Raw genomic sequence first — 13,212 nt, forward strand, 5'->3', positions numbered from 1 at the left:
TGTTAGTGTTCCTAACGGTCTCCGTGGCAGCCACATGATACCTGAATGGGATCCTGCATCCGGTGGCTCTTCCGTTTTTGGACGCCCACGCCCATGCGCTATTTCAACAGGATGATACTCATCGTCATACCGCTGCCACCTCCAGAGTCTGCCTTGTAGCTGTGGATACTTTGCCATGGCCAGTGGCATCACCTGATCTCTCCCTGATCAAGAATGTGTGGGGTCCCACGGAGCGTATCATCAGGACTCCCTCTCCATCCACCAATCTGCGAGAACTGCGTCCTCAGATGCAAGCAGCATGGGATGGAGGAATATCAGAGGACTACATGCGAGACCTGTTCAACTCCATGACGCGATGTCTGCAACCTTGTATTCACAACCATGTAGACCCGACGCCATACTTTCACTGAGGTGACAAACGTCATTGGATAGAGATATGCACATATACAGATGGTGGTAGCATCGTGTACAAAAGGTATAAAGCGGCAGTGCATAGGTGGAGCTTTCATTTGCACTCAGGTAATTCCTGTGAAAAGATTTCCGACGTGATTATAGCTGCAAGGCGGGAATGAACAGACTTTGAACGCGGAATGGTAGTTGGAGCTAGATGCATGGGACATTCTGTGGTGTCACCGCCAGACACCACACTTGCTAGGTGGTAGCCTTTAAATCGGCCGCAGTCCATTAGTATACGTCGGACCCGCCTGTCGCCACTGTCAGTGATTGCAGACCGAGCGCCGCCACACGGCAGGTCTAGAGAAACGTCCTAGCACTCGCCCCAGTTGTACAGCAGACTTTGCCAGAGATTGATCAATGACAAATACGCTCTCATTTGCCGAGACGATAGTTAGCATAGCCTTCAGCTACGTCACTTGCTACGACCTAGCAAGGCGCCATTACCAGTTTATATTGAGATTGTTATTAATGTATCAACAAGAGCGATGTTCTCCAATTATGGATTAAAGTTAAGTATTACATCAACTACGTACTTTATTTGCTGCTATAAATTCCCTTAACTGTTCCAGACCTCACGCCAGTCTGCGTGAGCTTAACGCGTGCCTTTCGGCATCCTCGCATAGTGACTTGGCTGTCTTGCCAAGTCACAACACATTCCATTTCGGAATTCAATATTCTGATATCCACAGTGTCAAGAGTATTCCGAGAATACCAAATTTCAGGCATTACCTCTCACCACGGACAACGGAATTGCCGAGCGCCTTCACTTAAAGACCGAGAGCAGTCGTGTTTGCGTAGAGTTGTTAATGCTAACAGATAACCAATACTGCGTGAGATAACCGCAGAAATTAATATGGGACGTACGACGAACGTATCCGTTAGGACAGCGTGGCGAAATTTGGCGTCAATGGGATATTACAGCAGACGACAGGCACTAGTGTCTTTGCTAACAGTACGACATCGCCTGCAGCGCCTCTCCTGGGCTCGTGACAACATCTATTGGACTCTAGAAGTCTGTAAAACGTGGTCTGATCAGATGCGTCCCGATTTCACTTGGTAAGAGCTGATGGTAGGGTTCGACTGTGGTGCAGACACCAGCCAAGTTGTCAACAAGGCATTGTGCAAGCTAGTGGTTAGTGTGGGCTGTGTTTACATGCAACTGACTGGGCCTACTGGTCCAACTGAACCGATACTTAATTGTAAATGGTTATGTTTGGCGATTTGGAGACTATTTGCAGCCATTCATGGTTGGTTCAAATGGCTCTGAGCACTATGGGACTTAACTTCTGAGGTCATCAGTCCCCTATAACTTAGAACTACTTATACCTAACTAACCTAAGGACATCACACACATCCATGCCCGAGGCAGGATTCGAACCTGCGACTGCAGCGGTCACGCGGTTCCAGACTGTAGCGCCTAGAACCGCTCGGGCAGCCATTCATGGATTTCATTTTTGTGGGGAACAATGCACCATTTCACTGGGCCACAGTTGTTCGCGAGTGGTTTGAAGAACATTCTGGACAATGAGAGAGAATGTTTTGGCTACACAGATAGCCCTAAATGAATCCCAACGAATTTTTGTGAGACATAATCGAGAGATCAGTTAGAGCACAAAATCCTGAATGGGCAACACTTTCGCAATTATAGATAGCTACAGAGGCAACATGAGTCAGTATTTCTGCAGGAGCTTGCAACGACTTGCTCAGTCCATGCCACGTAGCGTTGCGAACTACACCGGGCAAAAGCAGGTCCAGCACGATACTGGGAGGTATCCCATGACGTTTATGACCTCAGCGTATACGTACGATTTTTAGCCAGTTGGAACAATAAATGTTGGTCTTTCAAAATTGAAAATGTAATCATTTGGTACGTGTAGCTTCACCTACCTGCCTGCCAACGATGATCAAAATCCGCCTTGTCCTCTGGGTGCAGCTTTTTTTTTATGACGATCAGTGTAGTTGCTCACGAGTGTATATTTTGAAACCTGAGTCGCATCAAACACACATAGAACACTGTCATTCGCGTCCCTCGCAGTGGATGCTAGCATTTCGGATTATTTGGTACAAACAAATACGTAGCATTAAGAGAGGAATGGGCAACATGACTAATGAGATTCTGAACAGACTCGTGTAGACTGAATCCCAAACAGATGGACACTGTACATTACTGTCTGCATTGGACATATCCCTCACTGATCTGTTTATGCGTATAATATAATGACAGTTCTTGTCATCACTGATACTATTTCAGATGTAGCTACCTATTTTTTGTTTTTTGTTTTTTGTAATAGAGTGCCTGTCCATAGTAGGGAACTTTTGCGACCATAAAAATAAGGGACAGGAAGACTTGTGTTTAACGTCCCGTCAACCACTGTATTTTGAAAGGCATCATGCTGTCGTTTACCTCAAGCAATTTAGGGAAAGTGTATAAAACAGATCTGGATGACCAGATAGAGATTTTAGTACTATGGGAACCAAATACATGTCCACTGTAATAACCGCTGCGCCCCTTTGTTCAGGCTTGAAAACAGAGTCGAAATATTAGTTACTTGTTCATATATTCCTGATATCATATTACCTAGGTTAAAAAATTTGTAATACAATACATGGTCATTCATTAGTAGTGTTAGTACCTGTCATACGACATATTTCTTGCTCGTGTGAACAGATAGAAACATGTTTAGTGCTTTTTCACACGCTTTTTGAACATCTGACAAAAATGTGGTTTTCTTAGAGCACAGCCATACCTCGGGACACAATTTCTCTTATTTCTACCAAGTATACTGAAGAGCCAAAGAAAGTGGTACACCTGCCTAATATCGTGTTGGACCCCCGCGAGCACGCAGAAATGCCGCAACACGACGTGACACGGACTTCATTAATGTCTGAAGTAGTGCTGGAGGAAACTGACGCCATGAATACTGCAGGGCTGTCCATAAATCCGTAAGTGTACGAGGGGGTGGGGACCTCTTCTGAACAGCACCTTGCAAGGCATCCCAGATATGCTCAATAATGTTCCTGTCTGTGGAGTTTGGTGGCCAGCGGAAGTTTAGACTTAGAAAAGTGTTCCTGGAGCCACTCTGTATCAATTCTGGACGTGTGGGGTGTCGTATTATCCTGCTGGAATTTCCCACGTCCGTCGGAATGCACAATGGACATGAATGGATTCAGGTGACCGGACAGGATGCTTACGTACATGTCACCTGACTCAGTCGTATCTGACGTATCAGAGGTCCAATACCGCTCCTACTGCCCACGCCCCACACCATTACAGAGCCTCCACCAGCTTGAACAGTCCCCTGCTGATATGCGGGATCCATGGATTCATGTGGTTGTCTCCATACCCGTACTAGTGCATCCGCTCGATACAATTTGAAACGAGACTCGTCCGAGCAGAAAACATGTTTCCAGTCATCAACAGTCCAATGTCGGTGTTGACGGGCACAGGCGAGGCGTAAAGCTATGTGTCGTGCAGTCATCAAGGGTACACGAGTGTGTCTTCGGCTCCTAAAGCCCATATCGATGATGTTTCGTTGAATTGTTCGCACACTGAGACTTGCTGATGGTCCAGCATTGAAATGTGCAGCAATTTGCGGAAGGGTTTCACCTCTGTCACGTTGAAGGGTGCTCTTCAGTCGTCGTTGGTCCCGTTCTTGAAGGATCTTTTTCCGGCCGCAGCGATGTCAGAGATCTGATGTTTTATCGGATTCCTGATATTCGCGGTACACTCGTGAAATGGTCGTACGGGAAAATTCCCACTTCATCGTTACCTCGGAGATTCTGTACCCCGTCGCTCGTGTGCTGACTAGAGCACAACGTTCAAACTCACTTAACTCTTGATAACCTGCCATTGTAGCAACAGTAACCGATATAACCACTGGGCCAGACACTTGCTGTCTTATATTGGCGTTGCCGACCGCAGCGCCGTATGCCTGTTTACATATATCAGTATTTGAATACGCACGCCTATACCAGTTGCTTTGGCACTTCAGTGTAATTTACGTTTAGACTTTTAAGCTGTTATAGTGCGACGTACCTGCAAGACAACCTTGTTGTCCGGCTCGACGAACTCGGGCGACCTGGTGAGGATGGGAGGCGACGTGGAGTGGCTGGACTCGTTGGCCGTGGAGCTGCCTCTGGACGAGCCGCTGGGCGACCACGCCGCCGACGACGTCCGCAGGCTGATGCCGTTCGGCTGCAGACCTGTCACCAACATATCTCAGTCTGACGCTCCCACTCTCAGTACTGACGAGACGAACGCTACTGATATATATTATTCGACAAAGCTAACTGCGGAGCTGGCAGTAGTGGTGTAAGTGGGCTGTTTAGGTTTTTATGTTGGTAACGTGACGTAGTGCTCTGTATGAAAATCACTGGCTGTGCTGTGTGCAGTCTGTGGATGGTTGACATTGTTGGAATATTCGCTATTGTAGTGTTGGGCAGTTGGACGTGAACAGCGTGTAGCGTTGCGCAGTTGCAGGTGAGCCGCCAGCAGTGGTGGATGTGGGGAGAGAGATGGCAGAAATCTGGACGTGTGTCCGTCAGAAAATCTTTTATTCAGCTGGCAGTATTGGCGCTCGCTGTATTGCAGTAGTTCGAGTAACGAAGATTTTTGTGAGGTAAGTGATTCATGAAAGGTATAGGTTATTGTTAGTCACGGCCACTCCTTTGTAGGGATTATTGAAAGTCAGATTACGTTGCGCTAGTATTATTGTGTGTCAGTTTAGTGTTGATCAGAATAAGTAAAGAGAGAAATGACTGAGTACGTTCAGTTTTGTTCAGCTGTTTAAAAATCGAATAACGTGGAAGTTTTTTTTTTTCCTTTATTGTATTTCAATTCCCCATCGGGGCAGCAGCATATGCACTGCTCTTCAGCCGAAAGACATTGAACAAACAATTGAAGACATTTAAAAATATACAATGAATATACAATGGAGAAAATGTGGTGAACATAGATATAAAAAAGGGGGAACAACATGGAAGACAATAGACAAAAAAGGGGCGACTGTAAAATGGAGATAAAAACCGGAAAAAGTAGCGCACACAAAAAACCACACACTGGGACAATTAAAAGAACACAAGGCACAGTATGATCATAGCATAAAAGTATCGACGGATGGCATAGCACATAACAAACACTAACAGTGAACCTCAAGGCAGCACACAATTAAAATCACACCTCTTGACACACAGGAGAAACAGCACTAAACACAATACTGATGTGGCACACTGACGGCGACCAAAACGGCGCAAGCAGATCAGGGAGACCAGAAGAAGGGAGGGAGGGAGGGAGAGGAAGAGAGGGGGGGAGGTGGCGGGGGGCGCGCAGAAGAGGACCAGGTAGGGAGGGATGTGGGGAGGAAAGAGGCAAGGATGGGGTGCCGGGTCTCAGTGGGCGGGGGGGGGGAAGGAGCAAAATCCGCTCTGGGAGAAGGAGGGGAGAGGAAAAATGAGGCCCTGGGGAGGGGGGGGGGAGAACAAGGCCGGGTTATAGTTGGAAGGAAGGGTAGATGTCACGGCAAAGTTCATCATCCGGGAGGGGGAGGCGCTGGAAATTGCCCTGATAAAGGCGATGGAGGGTGTGGAGGTGGAGAGAGAGAGGGATACAGCGATAGAGGCGCTGCAATGGGCAGGGGGTAGAGAGGAAGGAAGAAACGAGAGGGTGGGGGGGATCAAGCCTGCATACAATGTAAAGGATGCGGAGATGTTGGAGGAACAGGAGGAGGTGGGGGAAAGGGATGAGTTCATACAGGAGCCGCATGGGGGAAGGAAGGCGGATACGGAAGGCAAGGCGGAGCGCATGGTGTTCGAGGATTTGGAGGGCCTTGTAATAGCGGGTGGGTGCGGAGATTCAGGCAACGCTGGCATAACAGAGGATAGGACGGATGAGGGATTTGTAGGTGTGGAGGATGGTAGAAGGATGCAATCCCAATGTCCGGCCAGACAGGAGTTTCAGAAGGCGGAGGCGGGAATGGTCTTTCTGCTGGATGGTCTGGAGGTGAGGGGTCCTGGTGAGGTGTCGGTCGAGGGTGAGGCCAAGGTATCTCAGGTTTGGGGTGAGCTGGATGGGACGACCATAAAGGGTGAGGTAGAAATCATGGAGACGAAAGGAGCAGGTGGTGCGGCTTATGATGATTGCCTGGGTTTTGGAGGGGTTGAGATGGAGAAACCACTGGTTACACCAGGTGGTGAACTGGTTAAGGTGGGTTTGGAGGGTACGTTGGGACCGTTGAAGGGTAGGATAGAGAGCCAGGAAGGCAGTGTCATCAGCATACTAGAGAAGGTGGATAGGTGGTGTTGGCTTGGGCATATCAGCCATATACAAGAGATAAAGGAGAGGACAGAGCCTTGAGGGACGCCAGCAGTGGGATAAAAGATACGAGAGTTGGTGTTGTGGAGGGTGACATAGGAAGGATGGTGCGAGAGGAAGGAGGCGACCAGATGGACAAAATTGATAGGCAGGGCGTAGGTTTAGAGTTTAAAGAGGAGACCGGGATGCCATACACAGTCATAGGCATTTTGGAGGTCAAGGGAAACAAAAATGGTGGAGCGACGGGAGTTGAGCTGGAGGGACAGAAGGTGAATGAGGTTAAAGAGTTGGTCTTCAGCGGAGAAGGAGGGTCGGAAGCCACACTGGGTAAGGGGGAGGAGGTGGTGTTGAGTAAGGTGCTGATGGATACGGTGGGAGAGGATGGATTCAAAGACCTTACTGAAGACGGAGGTGAGGTAGATGGGACGATAGGAAGAGGTGGCAGAAGGGGGTTTGTTGGGTTTGAGGAATAAGAGGACGCGGGAGATCTTCCACAGGTCAGGGTAGAAGCCAGTAGAGAGGATGACGTTATAGAGATGGGCGAGGACAGTCAGGAAGGAATAGGGGCTTTCTCGAAGGTGGTGGAAGGTGACACAGTCGTGACCAGGGGCTGTGTTGCATTTGGACCAGAGGATAAGTTTAATGTCTTGTGCTGTGATGGGAGTGTTTATGTCGGAGGGGGGCAACTGTCCCAAGTACTGGAGACTAGGAGCAAGTGGAGCGACCGAGGTGTTGGCACGTTCCATGACGCTGGGGAAAAGAGAATGATCAAAGTGGGGATCATCTAGGATGGAGAAGACCTCAGAAAGGTGGGAAGCGAAGTGGTTGGCCTTACTGAGGTTGTCAGGAAGGGGGTAATGGGGTGCAGAAAGGGAACCAGTAAGACGATGGAAGACAGACCAATACGTAGAAGTTTACCAGCACATTCATTTATAATTTTCCAAAGGGGACGTTTCAATGGGAACAAACTTGGTCACGTGAAAAGGCACAGCCACTTTCGAGTACCAGCGCTCTTAACTAACAGTCCAAGTAGAGATAGCGTTCGCGGAAAATGCCTTCTACGTCTAAAAATTAATGCCTCTGTATTTTTTATTCTGTTCTCAGTATCGGCTGGGGTATTAAATGTCACGCATATTACTCTGTCGGCTTTCCTGCTTCGCTGATGCAAGTTGCAATCCTCTACCGTTAGAGGAATCCGAATTGCAGCGTGTAAAATGGCGATATGTAACGTAACTATGTCGATGAGTGAGAAACAGCGTACTGTCATCAAGTTTCTAACTGCAGAAAGCGTGCCTCCAATTGAAAACCATAGAAGAATGAAAGCTGTGAACCGTGATTATTGTATCGACATCAGTATTGTGTGACGTTGGGTTGTTCGTGCTCGTAATGATGGAAAAGGTGGTGCTAACCTCAATATGTATGACAGAGCTCGGAGTGGACAACAGCGTAAGGCAGCCGACGAAACTAATCAGAGCCGTGTTAATGAATTCATCACAGAAAATTATCGGGTAACACACTCTCAGTAAGTGTGGGTATCACGAGGACATCTTTACACATTTGCGGCACAGAAAGCTTTGTGCACTTTGGGTGCCTCGAATGCCCACTCTGATATGAAACAGAAGATATTCGACATCTGTCAGTAACTTCTTTAGCGTCTTGAGGGTGAAGGTAATGGGTTCCTTAACAACATTGTGATAGGTGATGAAAGCTACGTTCGCCATTTTGCTCCCAAAAACAAGATAGCAAACTTAACGAACACCTTCGAGGACTTCACTTTGATAATTATGAAGGGATGCAAACAGAGGTGGCGTTGCTGCTCCATAAAGAAAGTCAAACATTCTACAGTGACGGTATCAACAAACCGGTGTTTCGGTGGGAAAATTGTGTTCGTCGCCAGGGTGGTTATGCTGAAAAATAAAAATGTAGACATGATGAATAAATATGCAGAATTTTAATAAGGTTTTTTTTAAAAAAATCTTTACGAGCTTTTGCATAAAAAAATTGGGAGGCATTACTTTTCGGCACGTCCTTGTACATCCATACTGTGAAAACCATTACGACGTGCATGACAGACGGTACATCCCCTTGTGCCAGTTATTAGGACTTCTTTCCGTTTCATACACCAACAGCCTTGCCGCAGTGGTAACACCAGTTCCCGTCAGATCACCAAAGTTAAACGCTGTCGGGCTTGGCTGGCATTTGTATGGATCACCGTCCGGGCCTGCCGAGTACTGTCAGCAAGTGGGGTGCACTCAGCCCTTGTGAGCCCAATTGAGGATCTATTCGTTTGAGAGGTAGTGGCACCGGTCACGAACACTGACAACAGCCAGGAGAGCGGTGTGCTGTCCACATGCCCCTCTGTATCTACATACGCTGGTGTCTCAGGGCTGAGGATGACACGGCGGCCAGTTGGTACGGTTGGGCCTCCAAGTCCTGTTCAGACGATTTCGTTTTCCGTTTCATACACCTATGCAATGCGGAAGGAACGATTGCTAGAACGCCTCTGTGCGGCCTGCAATTGGTCTAATCTTGCCCCACGATCCCTAAGGGAGCAGTACACAGGGAATTGAAGTATAGCTGTTCATTCATCACTTAAAGCTGGTTCTTGAAACTTTGTAAGTAGGTTCTCTTCAGACAGTGTGCATCTATCTTCAGCGACTACCAGTTTAATTTCTTCAGCATCACCGTGACTCTTCCATGGGTCAAACAAACTTGTGACCTTTCTTGATGCCCTCCCTGTGTACGTTCAAATTCCCCGTTAGTCTTATTTGGTAAGGCTCCCAAATTCTTGAGCAATATTCTAGAATGGGTCGCATGAGTGTTTTGTAAAGAATCTCTTTTGCAGACTGGTTTGCATTTCTCTAGAATTCTAGCAATGAAGCTGCTTTACTGGAGCCCATGTGATCGGTCCACTTAACATCCCTACAGATTATTACACTCAGGTATTTGGATTAGTTGACCAATTCGAATTATGTCTCATTGATATTGCAGTCACAGGGTACTACGTGTTTTCGTTTTGTGAACAGCACAATTTTACATTTCTGAACATTTAAGGTAAGTGGCCATTTTGAAATCTTATCATCATCCTACTGAATATTTGTGTAACTTTTCTCAGAGGGTACTTCATTACAGATAACCGCACCATCTGCAAAAAGTTTGAAGCTGCAGTTAATATTGTCCTCAAGCTTATGAATATACAACTTGAACGGGAAGGGTTTCCGCACACCTCCCTGAGGCGTACCTGAACTTATTTCTACTTCTGTCAATAACTCTCCATCCAAGATAACTTGATACGTCCTGCCTATCAATAAATTGTCAAACCAGTGACAAATTTCGTTTGCTACACCATACGATCGTCCTTTCAATAATAATGCACAGCTCTCCCCAATTGAGAACTTTTGGAGCATTATGGGCAGGACTTTCGAACCATCTCGGGATTCTGACGATCTAACGCGCCAGCTGGACAGAATTTGGCACGTCATCCCTCAAGAGGATATCCAGCAACTCTATCAATAAACGCCATGCATAAGGGAGAGAAGTGGACCATCGAGTTATTGACTTTCTCAATTTGTGAAATTCTTTCTCTTGAAAAAAGCATCCAATTTTTGTGAAACTGTTACCAATTGTTTGTCAATATGTGTACATCATATCTACCGATTTCCGTCCCATTCGGACAATTCCTCCTTGGTGCATTGTCTTTTTTCTGTCTTAGAGTGTATAATCACCTGCAATGCGGCCATATCAATACGTGGAATTATGCTTTATCTTTGGTTGAAAGTAAATAGCGCAATGTGCATGTAGTATGTGGTTAACATAGTGCTACATGAAGCATAATCAGAGAGAAGAACAGGTCCCCATTACCTGTTGGAGGCAGTCTGGTCCGCGTGATGACGAGGTCAGGTAACTTCCATTGCTCCGTGTCTTCATTCCACGATGCTTCCTTTTTTATTGCTTCCAAATCACTGTCAACAAAGAAGTACTCTATTATTCTCACTAAACGAGACAGTCCAGTATTTCGCACGGTTCATTTGAAAAAAAGCCAATTTTAAAGGACGTACTGCACTCAAAGAAAAATCATTATGGGAAACTTTTCATTTTCTTTACAGTCATATTATTTTAGGTTATACGGATGCGGATATGTAAAAGGAAACAGTTCAGCAATGGCATAAGTAATATACACCAGAGAAAATAATACTGCACAATGTAAAACTGAATAATACGAAGTGCTAATTGCACACCTGCTGTTTTTAAACTTAGGAAATTGTAAGTCGCTTGGAAGTGAAGGAGCAGTGTACGGATTACACCTACCCGGTGCAGTCTGGGACTCACTGTCGCCGATGTTCTAATCTAGAACCAAGATCGAAGTGCGTATCCAAACAATGACTGTTTATCTCTGCACACGAATAGCGCAGTTATCAGGATGGGTCCAATAGGTGTTTATTCGTTGTGATTATTTAGTCAGTTATTAACATGTGCAATCTCGAGGAAATGATTGCTCGGTGAATGCACTATCCATCAAACGTCTTCCGAGACTCCTCTGTAATGCAGAATTGACCGCCAGATGCCACGAAAGACGGACCTTCAAGTAGAAAAGGAGGTGGGAAGTATTTTGTTGTTAATAGAAAAGCAACGACAGCAGAATGGCTCCGTCAGCAGAGCTCTGTAATTTCGAACATGGCCTAATCATTGGATGTCACTGAGTAATTAACCGAAAAATTGGTTCAAATGGCTCTGAGCACTATGGGACATAACATCTGAGGTCATCAGTCCCCTAGAACTTAGAACTACTTAAACCACCTAACCTAAGGACATGACACACATCCATGCCCGAGGCAGGATTCGAAACTGCGACCGTAACGGTCGCGCGATTCCAGCCTGAAGCGCCTAGAACCGCTCGGCCACTAATTAACCGAGCGACATAGGGCAGTGATTAGTACATTGAACTAGCATTCGGGAAGAAGACGGTTCAAAACCCAATCTGGCCATTGAGTTTTGGGTTTTCCGTGATTTTTCCTAAATCGCTACAAGTTAAATGCTGAGATGGTTCGCTTGAAAATGGCACGGCTGATATCCTTCTCCATCCGTTAGTAACTGGAGGTTTTGCTCCGTCTCTAATGATCACGCTGCCGACGGGATGTTAAACTCAAATCTTCCTTCCCTCCTTCCTGAGTAACAAATACATCAGGGTCACTTCAACTATTATAGAGCTGTCCAAGTAGACTGTTGGTATTGTGATTGTGAAGTGCAAACGCAAAGGAACAACCACAGCTAAAACAAAACTATGCATACCTCATGTATTGAAGCACAGGAACCTCGAGCATTGAGGAGAGCGATTGGTCAAAGTTAAGCGACCCTTGAGGTGGTGTAAAGAGAGACGATACTGGACATCGGATGAACAGAAACGAGTCATTTGGAGTGATTAATCACGCTACATTCTGTGGCAGTCTGATGCAAGGATTTGGGTTGGGCGAATGCTTGGAGAACTTTACTTGAAATGATGTACAGTCCAAACATGTACACCATTGGCCATTAAAATTGCTACACCACGAAGACGACGTGCTACAGACGCAAAAATTTAACCGACAGGAAGAAGGTGCTGTGATATGCAAATGATTAGCTTTTCAGAGCATTCGCACAACGTTGGCGCCGGTGGCGACACCTACAACATGCTGACATGAGGAAAGTTTCCAACCGATTTCTCATACACAAACAACAGTTGACGGGCGTTGCTTGGTGAAACGTTGTTGTGATGCCTCGTGCAAGGAGGAGAAATGCGTACCATCACGTTTCCGACTTTGATACAGGTCGCATTGTAGCCTATCGCGATTGCGGTTTATCGTATCGCGACATTGCTGCTCGCGTTGGTCGAGATCCAATGACTGTTAGCAGAATATGGAATCGGTGGGTTTAGGAGGGTAATACGGAACGCCGTGCTGGATCCCAACGGCCTCGTATCACTAGCAGTCGAGATGACAGGCATCTTATCCGCATGGCTGTAACGGATCGTGCAGCCACGTCTCGATCCCTGAGTCAACAGATGGGGGACGTTTGCAAGACAACAACCATCTGCAAGAACAGTTCGATGACGTTTGCAGCAGCATGGGCGATCAGCTCGGAGACCATGGCTGCGGTTACCCTTGACGCTGCATCACAGACAGGAGCGCCTGGGATGGCGTACTGAACGCCGAACCTGGGTGCACGAATGGCAAAACGTCATTTTTTCGGATGAATCCAGGTTCTGTTTACAGCATCATGATGGTCGCATCCGTGTTTGGGGACATCGCGGTGAACGCACATTGCAAGCGTGTATTCGTCATCGCCATATTGGCGTATCACCCGGCGTGATGGTATGGGGTGCCGTTGCTTACACGTCTCGGTCACCTCTTGTTCGCATTGACGGCACTTTGAACAGTGGACGTTACATTTCAGATGTGTTACGACCCGTG

At 46.7% G+C, this 13,212-nt stretch overlaps 1 protein-coding gene across 1 annotated transcript in view; it reads right to left on the bottom strand.

The window, feature by feature from the left end:
• The window catches only part of LOC124556381 (osmotic avoidance abnormal protein 3), a 373,479-nt gene that overhangs the window by 85,936 nt on the left and 274,331 nt on the right, over window positions 1–13,212 (bottom strand). Inside the window, exons 14-15 of the mRNA XM_047130344.1 lie at window positions 10,628–10,728; window positions 4,493–4,659 (exon numbers count right to left, since the gene is read on the bottom strand). Of these exons, the coding sequence (XP_046986300.1) occupies window positions 4,493–4,659; window positions 10,628–10,728 (268 nt within the window). The remainder of the gene's footprint in view (window positions 1–4,492; window positions 4,660–10,627; window positions 10,729–13,212) is intronic.

Source organism: Schistocerca americana, chromosome X, assembly GCF_021461395.2.
Source record: "Schistocerca americana isolate TAMUIC-IGC-003095 chromosome X, iqSchAmer2.1, whole genome shotgun sequence".
NCBI classification, from domain to species: domain Eukaryota; kingdom Metazoa; phylum Arthropoda; class Insecta; order Orthoptera; family Acrididae; genus Schistocerca; species Schistocerca americana.